The 13,200-nt window shown below is 43.8% G+C and overlaps 1 protein-coding gene across 1 annotated transcript in view; it reads right to left on the reverse strand.

Moving 5' to 3' along the window:
• Positions 1–11,033, reverse strand: part of DOCK3 (dedicator of cytokinesis 3) — a 208,073-nt gene extending 197,040 nt beyond the window's left edge. Inside the window, exon 1 of the mRNA XM_065687003.1 lies at positions 10,856–11,033. Within this exon, the coding sequence (XP_065543075.1) occupies positions 10,856–10,892 (37 nt within the window). The 5' untranslated portion in view covers positions 10,893–11,033. The remainder of the gene's footprint in view (positions 1–10,855) is intronic.
• Between the last annotated feature and the right edge of the window lie 2,167 nt (positions 11,034–13,200).

Raw genomic sequence — 13,200 nt, forward strand, 5'->3', positions numbered from 1 at the left:
AGGGGCATTTCTTGCAGAGTATATGGGTACACATGAGACAGAACAGTGCTCTAATCCGATTGGAATTGCCCGCACTAATGTAACACACACACACATACAAAAAAAAGATTATCAAAAGCTGATTAAAAGCCATCCAAACATTACAATCGAAGAGTAGGGATTAAACAAAAGACATGATTTAGAAGAAATTTTTTGACCTTATTACTGGTCTGAATGAACTTTTATGCAAAACCTTGTGGAAGAAAAATACACTTCAGCAATCTGTTACACTTTAGGTTCTGTGTATTACCAAAATTACACTACAATTAAGTGAAAGTATTTCAGGTTGGTTAGGGAGCAGTGGCAGTTGCTAGGCAGCATCTGCTCCTGTCAGAGATGCTTCTTTGTGCAGTACAGAACCTCAGCCAGGGATACTGCCACCAATGGATTATTACAAGGCAGCTTACTGCCATCACATGGCATCTGCAAAGTGCTCAAAGTGCTGCCTAGCAACACCGCCTCTTTCTACTGAGTCATGCCATCACTATGAAAATATTCATGTAAAAAAGAAACAGATGCCTGAGAAGAAGGTGATCATTCACTAGCAAAGTGAATTATTGCTAGCATCCTTCCCCTACCCTCCGAGGTAAAAATAGAGATTAGGCTAGAAAATCATGAGCCATTTAAAATAGTTTTGCACATCCTGCTGGCATGAGGCAGAACTGAAGGAACAGATCAAAAGCCCATAGCCGTGTCCACTACCTTTACCTATATTAACAGACTGATCTTGAGCTTCTAGCTTTGCAGGCATCCATCCTAGTTACTCATCACCCTCCTGTAAATCTGTATCAGTTCATTCAACTTCCACTCTAGCAGCACCAAAGTCCCGCACCCATACATCATCCCCTCTCTGTGGGAAGTAAATGCAGCAGTTTCTTTTTCTCCCTTTTAAGCAGAGACAAAGGCTGTTTCAGTTTCTGAAACCCTTCTCCCTCTTTCCAGTACCTAACTTGCAAAGAGGAGAAAAACACTGACTATAGCACCCTTTGCATAGAGGAGTGTGGAGTCATTCTCCGCTGCTGCGTTCCACAGAATGCAAACGTGAGCCAGAAATGGCTGCACTTTACCAATGAACACTAGGAAACGAAGTAAGAAACCAGTGAAGTTTTGAATATCCTGGAGGTTGAAGATTGCAGCACCTCTCTAGCAACCTGCTCCAGTGCTGTACCATATGCATTGTGGAAATCGATGCCCCTTACTCGAATTCACCAGCACTGCTTCTCCTTTCACAGTGCAGAAGTGTTTGGCTCTGTCTTCTCCATAACTTCATAAAATGTGGCTAACCACAAACCAGACCCCTTTTTATCCTCCTCTTCTATAGGTCTTACCACCCTAGGTCTCAGAAACATTCCTCTCTCATCATCTGCTCCAGTCTCCTAACCATTTCTTAATCTCACTCCTCATACTGTGAGATACAGTGCTCTATATAAGGCCCCAGGAGTGATTCCCCAAAGAAGGAAATGATCACTTCCATCAACATCCTGGTCATATAGGAATGCAGCCTAGTATGCAGCTAGCTGTAAGAGAGCACCAATTCATGTTCACATATGCAAAAATATAGGTATTATCCCATAGCATTTTATATACCATCCCATTTTATACTGACATCGTAAGACTTTCAGTCCTCCTGTCTAACTGTTAAGTAAGTTCATAACATGCTAAAGTTACCTTGACATTTATGGTCAGTAAATGAGGAGGAGGAGAAAGGGAAGAACAGGGCATATATACAGAAGTATATTTATCAAAATACCAGCTCCTACATCTTAGTTGAAAACTCTGTGTTTTAGCCTATACTTGCTTGTCTATCACACAAGAACTTTTGTGGACATGTCAAGACATCTTAGAAGACTCCTAAAACACCTTTCAACCCCCCCACAAGAACACTGGCCCTTTTGGTAAACTATTTCCTACTAAGATACAAAGAAAATGAAGTATTTGCCTGACATAACTGAAGAAGCTTTTTTTTTTTTTTTCCATGAGACCTAAAGAATTTTTACCTCTTCTAATCTTGGCTTAAGCAACCATACATTATTTAACGTTGTCAACATCATCTGAAACACTGTGAAAATCTTTTTTCTCTTATTGCATCCTCCACCCAGGTTGAAACAATTTTTTTTCCCTTCATTATTAAAAGAAGACAACTGTCTTGTGTCAGCAACCCGAAATGTAGTCACTCCAGAACTGAAAAAAACCCAAAAACAACCCAAAAACAGAAGCTGCAGTTTAGGGCCCTGCTGTGATGCATAAATTTAGGGAGAGAAGCCTATTTTCTACCCCACTTCCACAGAGTCAAAAGAGCAGCTGTTTCTGCAAGACCAATGCTTCAGAAGCAGTCTTCCTTGGTATAAAACCCGTGGACCACAGAGATAACCGTATACTTATCAGAAAGGGAAAAAAACCCCACCCAAACCACATACCAAAACATCAACCCAAAACATAGACCAACTTTGATCATAATTCTAATCAGATCAACACACTCAGATAGGCTGAAACAGAACAGCAAGTGGGCAGAATGGATAGCTGCAGATTACTGCACGCATGACAAGGTGATGAGGAGTACTAGTGACAGCAGAGCACAAGCTGTTCCAAGCGGATGCTGAGCTGCGTGGTCAGCAGACAGCAGGTCCAAGCACATCAGCTCACAGAGCTGGTCTCTCTGTGCCCAGGGCCAGCTCTTCCCATACTAATGAGTCATTGCCAGAGGAAGAGACAGTAAATGCAGCCTTTAAACAAAAAAGTGGGTACATAGACGATTCATCTACTCACTCTCTTCATGCCAGGTGCACAGGTAGATAGAGCTCCATTTTGTACAGTATGTATATTATATACATAAACTTACATAAATGAGAACATGTGCATTGGTGAAGTGGACAACTTGACACAAACATTTCCATAGGCATTTTCTCCACAAAGGAGATGGGTGAAATAGAAACATCTCCTCCTACCCTCTCAGATCCAGACGCAGTTATTGGAAACATACATTCTGCTTCTTACAGAGATTATTAACTGTCTGTGATAGTCTCCTATGAAAGGTTTTCTACTTCCTCACAACTCGTTTTGGTAGACCACACACCCCAGCAAGACAAAGGACTGTAGACAACCCAATACCCAAACATACCTGTAATAAGTTCTACATGTCTTTCAGTGGGCTTCTGTTTAACAGTTCTTCTGGTTCCTCTGACATGTATGCAAGGCCTCATTTACCAAGAGGAGGACTGAAAGGGCAGGTACTCTACATTAACAGCTGGCATAAACATTCATAACACAACTAGAGGGAAGAGCAAGGCCTCTGCTGTTCAAATACAAAGAAACAAGAGCATTCTGGAACAGTAAATCACCTGCCATAGCTCAGTGAACTACACTCTAGCATTCTGGGTGCTATCTTCAAAGCAAAAACAAAACAAAACAATTCACCACTCCATCAACTACCTACTGCCAACACAGAAAGTGTTTAAGTGCATAAACTTCCTTATAATATCTAGACAAACCTTTTATTGTTGTTTCTGAGAGTAAGTGGTATCAGCTTACCTCTGAAAGCAGAATGATGACCTGCTTTTAATCACCAAGAGTTAGCTGGCACCACTTCATAAGCCTTACTTAAGTCCTAATATCCAGAAACACTCAAGTAATGAAAATGTAGTAAAATGCTGAAGTGGGGCAAAAGGGAATTCTTATCTTTGTAATAAGTAACCACTTCACAACTACACTGGAGAGCACTTGGTCTGCTCAAACCCACAGTTACCAGTCTTCCTAATACCCTCAGTAAGTTTTGACTAAAAGACTTGCTTAAACAAATGCTTAAACAAATGCTAAAATATGTCTAAGAGGAAGGAATTACAGCTAAAAATCCTTAGGAGATGCTTTGAGGATCTCAGAAGAGATCATAACATTTATTTTGACATGCAAAACTCTGAATGCAAGTTTGATTTCAACATCAGTTACTTGAGTGAGATATTTCATCTCTTCACCTTGAGGTTCAGTGATCATATAGATTTTGAAACAACAAAGAAAATAAAAAAGTACTGATATTAAGGCTGATTCATAGCTTAAAAATAATCAGTGAAAAGACTGCTCTCAGTTGCAACTGGTTTTGAACCAAGATCCTACTGTATGCTTTCCTTACCCTCTTCATCAGTATCACAGCTGAGAAAAGAACACAATAAACTTAATTCACTACACAAATTACAAAATTGCTCTGAAGCAGGAGAAAGTTGCATCAGGCTTTTTAACAGCTGAATAATCTTCCAAAGACTTTTCATTCTTTGGTCAGTGTTTTCACATCCACACCTGAAAAGAGCTCCCACTTCTCAAAAGAACAAAGCTATGACGTGTATGGCCACCGATAACTCTACTTGCTAAAGGTCACCAGGCATTTACAGTTCCTCCACATATGAGCTATGTTCCAAATGATTAGAATATTATCGGAAAAGCTTGTGTACCTACATGTTGTTGTGCACATGAAGACAAAGAACTCTTCCTCATTCCAAATTATCCCCTTTCTGTGGTCTTTTAAAGGCCATCAAATACCTGGTAGAGAATTTTCTAGATCTAAAGTTCTGGCCATAGTTCTTACATGTTTCCCTGATGTTTATACTGGAGTCTGACTTTTTAAGTACAGAACTCCTGAAAAGAAGGGCTTTGAAAGACAGCGAGACTCAAGTCCAGCTGAGCTGTGCTATTGACTGTAAAGTAAGAAACCTGCCTTCAGAAGGATTAGTAAAAATAGCATCTTTCTTCTCTTCCTCCTACATACAAGTGCAAACCACAACCTGCACCATCATCACCCCACACTCACACACCGAATTCCTATGCCTTAAATTATTCAAAAGAGAAACAACTTCAAATTTTTCACACTAATCTCACACTGAAGAATCTCCCTTCCTGCACTACAGACTTGACAATGACTTTAAACCCAATGCGTACAAGCAAGTAACACCAAAGAATCACCTACATTTTCCAAGAACAACAAACACTCGAGGCATGCTGTCACACACCATGTTTTTAATTATAATTGACATTTGCTGCATTAAAAAGGAAAGAAAAATAACTGGTTTCCTACCAATGAATATTCATATTCCCTCCATTTCTCTCACGGTCCCATGACAAACCAACCACAGAACCATTGGACTTTTAATCTTTCACTATTCCCAGTCCTGTTCTTGAGCACTCCTGTCTATGGAGCCCCCCCCCCGACATTAACAGTTCCCCTTCACATTCTCCTGCAAACAATCAAAAAAGTTGCATCAGGAAGAGCCCTCACAGAACTTTATTATCCATTCTTTTCACCACGTCAGTAGCTGCTTATCTGCACTACTATCCACACTCACTGTAGCAAGTTCTTTCTTTCCTACCCAGCCATCGATTTTCATTATGTCAGTAAGAAATGTATGCCCAAGACAGCCAATTCTCAACATAAATGTCTCTCATCGCTGGATGAGAGGCATTGTTAGGAAGTCCAAATGTTCAGACAGAAAGCCCAAACACTTGGACTTCCAACCTTAGGAAACTGGTATGAATATAAAATTAATTCTGCACTGTAGGTAAGATCAGAGAGGAACCACTTTTGCCCTCGTATTGGCGAGCAGCTGAAGTCTTGAAGGTCTTAACTGAATACGTAATATGGTTTAACTACAAATATATGGATAAAATCGCTCTCACAACCATCAAAGAGTCAAACATTAAACGCCATATTGTGATACTATCACTTCTTACTGTGAGATCATGTCCATATTCCCATGCGAACCACACAAACTGCTAAATACACACGTCATTCCTTGTCTTTGCAAGCAAGTTGCAAAGCTGTTTCTCAGCCTCATTCCTCCTGTATTTAGAAAGTTTGCACTAGTTTCTGCTGTACATGTATTTGTGGACAACTGGTATTTAGATTATTTCAAACCAGTAATACCTTACAGATTAATTCTCATTCACTTCTGCGGACCCGGTATTCATAAGTGTAACCACAATGTCTTTTGGCTAGTCTTGTCTAGGATAAATGAGCCAAAATATATTAATCTCTTCCCACAAAACAGTATATTTAATCTCCAAGTTATATCACAACAACAGAAATACAGACTTATGATAGAATGAAACTAAAATTACCCACTGTATTACTAAACCTCACTCAACTTTCCCGTCTATGTTGAAAGTCTCCAGTTGGGTGCATCTTGGGAGTTGCTCTTTTCTAGAGACATTTCGGGGTGTGATTCATTTCTCATTCAGCCAAATAACACATACACATTTCCTTGATGACCCCTGCTTGACAAACTCTTTTGTTCATTCTGAAGTCCTAAGGGTAAAAATAAGCCCTCAGGGGCAAAGCCCACAGATCATCTGGTTTTCCTTATTAATGAGCAAGCCCCCAGGTATTGCCACCACCTCCCACAACAGCGCTGCAGAGAAGGTTTACAAGTACATCCCTCCACGTAGCTTTGGTTCCAGGACAGTTCATGGAAGAATATCCTTAGTCACCTCCCTCCTGCTGCCAGACAAGTACAATTTCTGGCAACAGGGGACAAAAGAGAAGGTGAAAGACAATATACGTCCCATAACACAGAACCCAGCTGCAATGATTGATGTCACTTCCCAGATTACTGTAGATGGACTTTTTCCTAATCATGGGGAGGGATTTTTTTTATCTCTCTCTGAAACTTTTCATTTAAAACCTATAACAAACTGCTTCAGTGGTACAGAGAAACTACAATATCAATCAATGCAAAGCACTTCCTTGTTTAGCAACTGCCTTCCATGTGAACAGGTAGGAACAGAGTAGAAGTTCTGCAGTTCTGTTTTTCCAAACACAAATCTGAGTTGGGAAGTATGCAAGCCAAAATTTAGTGATAGGGGAAGAAAAATAAATCAAAACTCAAGATAGTGATCAAAAAGCAGAAGCTGCAGCACAGAACTGGAACTAGGACATTGCAATGTTACATCTTTTCTTAGTAGGAGCAAGGCGCGGTTGCTATAATATTAGTTATATATATTTATGCTTATGTATTTGTTTTTTATTGCTACAATAAAGTGGTAAAAACAAGGATAAAAATTCATTTTAAGTGATACAATTATCAGATTTTAACACCAATTCTTTGAATAAACTAGGAGTAAGTGCTGTTTATGCAGGCAGGTTTTCCTTCTCCACATACATATTTAATATTGTCTGCCATACAAAGTACAGGATTAACCACATTCAAAAACAAATAAACAAACAACCCCCACCCCTTCATGTGAATCACCTAAATGTGCTCCTTGCACAAAACTAAAGCAGCATAAACTGACAGTCTAATGAAATATATAATCAGCTCTCACACATTTGCCAAATTTTAGTTACCAGTTATTTACTAAAGAGTTCTCTCTGCTTTTTCTTTTATTATTATTTAATACTTGCTTTAGAAGGCTAATGTAAATAATCAGATCACTTTAGTAAATACTTTCTTAGAGACAGAGACTGCTTTAAGAACATTAAAACACTAGAGGGCTAGAGAGCTAGCTATCTTCAATAATCAGTTTAGAAATCTGACTCATTTTCATAACTGGTCAACTTCAGCATTTGTGGAAAAACTGTCTGCCTTTCAACAGAGTCTGAAGTTCTGAAAGTGTAGTTAGGATTGGAGCCACTGAACATAAGTATTTCTAAATAGAACAGAAGGGAATTATTCACAACAGCTACCAGGTAGTTGCTATAGTAGCTGAGAATTACAAGCAAAGAACTTCAATGTTGTTAGAGGAGTGTTCAGTTTAATTATTTATTTATAAATATCCTAAGTAATCCTTTAATATCTTTGTTGCAGAAGTATACAATGACTTGCACAAGAATAGTGCAATACAATAGCAGTCTACAACTGTAAGCACTGAAAGCTTCTTTCGACCACAGCTAGACAAGCAAAGAGAACTTCAGAAGGCACCACTGGACATGCATATCAGTAAATTTAACCTGGGCTCTTGCAGTCAAGAGCATGTGCGAAGTCAAGAGCCTCTAAAGGGGATCTGTGAAGGGGCTCCAGCAAGCAGGTTAAGAAATGCCTTTGGCTTAAACTCTTTGAAAGCCGCTGCAGAATACAAAGCCCTTCTGTACCCACGTGTTGAGAGAGGGAATGTAATGTGGTGTCTTTCTGAAGGAACAATTTCCATAAATCAATATCTCTGAGCCAACTACCTAGATAAGAAGATGACACAGACTGCAATTTATTTTCAAAGAGAAAATCATACTTTGTATGATATTTTCACTTTCCTTGATACACATGAACAGGTATGTACAGGGCCTGGATGCTCAGACGTACCTTTGTATTCCACCTGAAAGCTCTTTGCGGTATTCCAGTTGCAGAAATAACTCCTTTTTTCCCTCCCAACTTACATGTACAGGGACATAAAGTCTATTACCTTAATCCAAAGGCAGATCAAAAATTCTTCATTGTTTAACAAGAGCACAGAGACAACACACAGGGCTTTTTTGTGATAGACCATGGTCAAAATTAAACAACTAAAGCCCAAGGCATAACCTTCATACCAGTAACTCAGGAACTCATGCCGAGAAAATTATTTTTGCAAATATTATTTTATTTGTGAAATTGGGATAACTTAGATCAGGAAAAAAAGCCAAAACAACCAACCCAAATCCCCTCACCCCACCTACAGACAAGCTTCTCCAAAATGCACAAACTCAACCCCTCCAGCAAGAAATGACAGATCTACTTTTGAAATACTGGTTCTCCACTGAGACTCCTCTCCCCACTTACTAAGCAGCATTTTTCACCTATTCTCACCCTCTGGAGGCATATCAACCAAAGAAAAGTAATTAAAGCTGCTCAAGAATAAAGCAAACTTTGCCCAGAGATCACCAAAATTCTTCAGACTTAGCCATTATCTCAGACCTACTGACACATGCGTTGTCTGAAAAGGAAAATCCAACTTCACAGGAATATTCTCAGGGCTACAGACTATTCACTAACACTTGTTTTCATTCACTGTCTTCCGGCTGCCTCTTCTAGACTTGTTTACAGCCTGAATGGAGATTTCCCACCCTTTCGTTACATGCGTCTGTGTAAAAACAATTAGTTCACCTACTTTTCGATTCAGGTAGCATACGTGTTTTCTTATTTGAGAACACAGGCCAAACACAAACAAACAAAACTGAGTCTCAAACCCTGCAACACAGCAAAGAGAAATGACGATGCGACTGCAACAGAGGAAAACCAACAAGACTTGAGAAATTAATGTTCTGTTTCACCAAAGTATCTATTACAATGACACCAGCAAGTTTAGTACTAGGACAACAAAGATGGGCTTTCACCAATAGGTAAGATATAAGCAAGTCTGGATGCTTCGTATTCACTGAACATCCATCTGGCTGAGACGTAACAAAGCTTGTTAACTTCGTATACTTCCAGTGACATAGCAACAGTACTGTAAGTAATGACTTGTATTATTTTAACCCACTTGTGTAGATTGCCCTTAGATAAGAGCACTTAGAAGTTCTCATCTAACACAGTATGGTTTTTATAAAAAAAGAGTGAATTCTGTACTTCTATTCTTTATAAATATGCTGAATGTACTAAACTTAATAGTTCTTGCAAAAGATAAAAAACTAACAGGTACCGATCCATTTCGTCGCTTGTTAACTACCTGCTCAAAATGTGCTTTAAATATTCACCAGCATTGACTGCCCCCAAGTCAACTGTCCAAACCCCACTTTGACAGCCCACGTTCACAGACCTTTGCAGCAACTTTTTTGACATTTACTTTAAATATTTTCAGAAATTGATCACTGCTACACACTGTGGAACTCAAAAATCAGTATGAACAATTGAGAAGTATAAATTTAATGAGCATTTAGGTAACTAACGAGGGCAGATGCTACCTACTTGCATTATCACCCATGCCAGCAAGGTTGGTTTTTATAAATTAGATCAAAACAAAGGAAAGGGAAGCTAAGGACAGGCTGTGTCCTCCTTCCACCTCACGAGGTGTTACATTTCTGCTCTGCTCAGAAATCACCGCACACTAAAATTACCAAAACAAACAAACCCAACGCCACCAGCGCTGGTCTTTCCCACCGGCGCAAACGCGATTCGCGGTGGCAATAAAACGTGATTCACCGCTAACAACCCTAAAACGCCGCCACAACGCGTCCGGGAGCACAGGGAGCCGCTGGCAGGGCGCGCAGTGCGCCACGGGCATCGCGGCCCGGCCCGGCCGAACGGAGCCGCCGGCAGCACCGGGCCCGCCGCCGCCGAGCAGGTGCATCACCGACGCCCCCTAATGCCACCGCGCCACAGCCGTTCGCTCGCCCGAAACTCCACATCAACAAGATCACCACAAACCGCAGATTAAAACGGAGAGGAAAAAAAGGAATCGCGGGCTTAAGCAGATTAAGGGCTCAGCGACTCGTTTTCTGATTATTTATGCCATCGGGACCCGAAAGTCGACTTTTTTTCTCGCGGCCCGCGGCTTCGCGGCGGAAGAACTCAGGGCGATAGCCCGTGTCGGAGCACACGCTGACGGGATGCCGGGCTCTGCGGGCAAGGGAGGCGGAGGGCACAGCCCACCCCGCTGCCCCCAGCAGCCTCGCAGAGCCCCACCGACGGAGCGGGGGGGACGGGGCTCGCCACCCCCCTTCGCCATCCCCCCGCTCTCTACCTGCGGGGCAGCGGGAGGGGCAGCGCCGCTGAGGCGACCATCGCCGCCCCTCAGAGGGGCAGCGGCGGGCGAAGAGGGGTGGGGGGAAGCAGCCGCCGCTGCCTCCCCTCAGCCCCCGCGGTCCGGCCGCTGCGGAGCCGCGTGAGGGGGGTCGGCGGGGCGGGGGAGGGGATGTGGCAGCACCTACCCACGCCGTATTTCTCCTCCTCGGTCGGGCTCCACATGCTGCTGCGGCGGCAGCCGGCCTCGGCCGCGGCTCCCCTGGTCAGTTCGAGGCGGGCGAGGGCCGCTCATGGAGCGGGGGCGGCTGCTCCCGCTCCCCCCCCTCCGCGGGGGCGCTGCTCCGCGGCCGCCGCGCCGGCAGCCCGCGCCTCACGCTCGGGACGGGGCTGCGCGCAGGGGCCGCTCCGCCGCTGCCGGGGGGGCGGGGAGGGGGAGGTCGCCCCCCGCCCGCCCGGGCAGCAACAGCTGCCGCTCCCGTCCGCGCCCGCCGGGCGCCCGCCGCCGGCCCAGCGCCTCTCCTAGCGCGGCCCCGCCGCCCCAGCGGGCTCCCGCCCCGCCGACGCGGCGGCCCCGCGGAGCTCGGCGGCCCCTCAGCCTCCCCCTCGCCGCTGCCGCCGCCGCCGCCGTCGCCACCGCCGAAGGACTCCGGCTGCCGCGCCCCCCCCCCACTTCTCCCGGTGGAGCCCGACGCGCATGCGCGGCTAGCACCGCCTCACTGCCCCCCCCCCCACCACCACCACCCCCCCCCCCCGCGTCGTTCCCCGCCCCGCGCGGCCGCACGAGGCGCGCGCGGGCGCGAGGCGCGGGGGCGGCGGCGCGTGGCCCGGAGGGAAAGGGGTGGGGGAGGGGCTGGTCCCGGGGCCGGGTTCGGTCTGGGGGGAGGGGGTGAAATCCTGCCCCTCGTGCCCTTGGCCCGTAGGAATACCGCTGTGCGCGCTGCCGCGGCGCGGGGGGGGCCCGGAGCAGAGCAAGATCCGCAGTCCACCTGCTGCTTTCATGGAAACCTCTCCAAATTGCTTCAACCAATTAGGGATATTCAAATTAGATCATCTGAAACTGGCTAAGGAGTTAGTAGGGTTTAAAATAAAGAGAAATAATCGATCTCACTAACTGTACAGTGGCAGCATTTGAGGTTGGCGTTGGAGTAGAAACAGGACATGCTGTCAGCGCCCTACCTGGTGACACCGGACCAAAATTCGTCTAAGACTGTGATTTAACATGTTGTTTTAAATTAATATCCAAGGCTTCTGAGGAGCTGGCAAAATTCTGGAGAGGTTGCGCAAGGAATAATCATCCAAAATTTGATACAGTTCTTACATTTCATCTTTGAGTTCATCCTTCACTTTCGCTCTTTCCGTTAAACCCAATCTTGAATTCTTCACAGCAAATTAAAAGCTGATTCATGTAATTCAAACCTGCTCCTGTAACTGAAATTCTGATCGCTGCAAATGCTCTGCCAGACAAGTGACTTTGCTCCGGTCGGAGCCTTCCCGAAGCTAAAAGGCACAAAACGGCACTTTTGACGCAGCATTTTCAGAAACCTTTGCAAACAAATTGCTTGGGGCGAAGTTTTAAGACTGCACTGAACTACTCAATAACGTAACGAGACTTCAGCTGTACCCACCACTTTTTATAGACTATCTGTTCTATCATTATATAATAAACCAGAGCGAAAGTCATCAATTTGCACCGCAGAACTTAGGTTGCTGTGGAAACCTTCATTATTTATTTTTTTAACATGTTCAACTTCTGTTTCAACACGGAGCAGGGGACAGCTTTCTGTCTGCGCCTTTGTTTGATTTTGGGCTGCTGGGTTTTGCTTTCCTGTGCAGAGTGCAAACAGAAAGTGGCCAGTAAGTAAGCACGGCTGCGCATTATTGGTTTAGAAAAACCGACTTATTCAGTCATACCTTAATTCATATTCACATTTAGGCATATGTATTTACAATAGCTTCATTACTTTCCTTCCCGAGGCACTCCCACAGCATGCAGAAATAGCTTTTTGAAGGGACAAAGCCTGACAAAGTCATTGAGCTGCATCTGTTGGAGATAGGCTGCTGCTGGGCTCAAGATTTCTTTTATATATATACATATGTATGCATATGTCAATAATAAACACCTCTTCATCTGTTCCTAGAACTTTGGGAGCGGAAAACCTCTGTAGTGACAGGAGTTGGTTAATTCTTCCAGCCTCTTCATTCTCCAGCCTCAGCACTTCCTGGATTCTTCTTGCTGCCCGGTTCACCTGTAGTTAAACAGAAACTCCTGCTTTAAGAAAAAACACAGCAGATTTAATTTCATTTTGTTTTTCAAGATACTGCCTTTCTGAGTGGACTCTTACAGTAAATAAATACGGAATGAAGGTGAACTTGGGAAGACAAGGTGAGAACCTTGCAAGGTTAGATAAACCCTGAGGGGAACACCAAAATAGTCGACAGAATAGGATCCACAAGGAACTAACAGTATACAAGAAACATTCTGTTTAAAGGGAACTATGCTATTTGTGGACATGTAAATGACAGCATTAAC

The sequence above is a fragment of the Lathamus discolor genome, chromosome 7 (genome assembly GCF_037157495.1).
Source record: "Lathamus discolor isolate bLatDis1 chromosome 7, bLatDis1.hap1, whole genome shotgun sequence".
In the NCBI taxonomy this organism is placed as follows: Eukaryota; Metazoa; Chordata; class Aves; order Psittaciformes; family Psittacidae; genus Lathamus; species Lathamus discolor.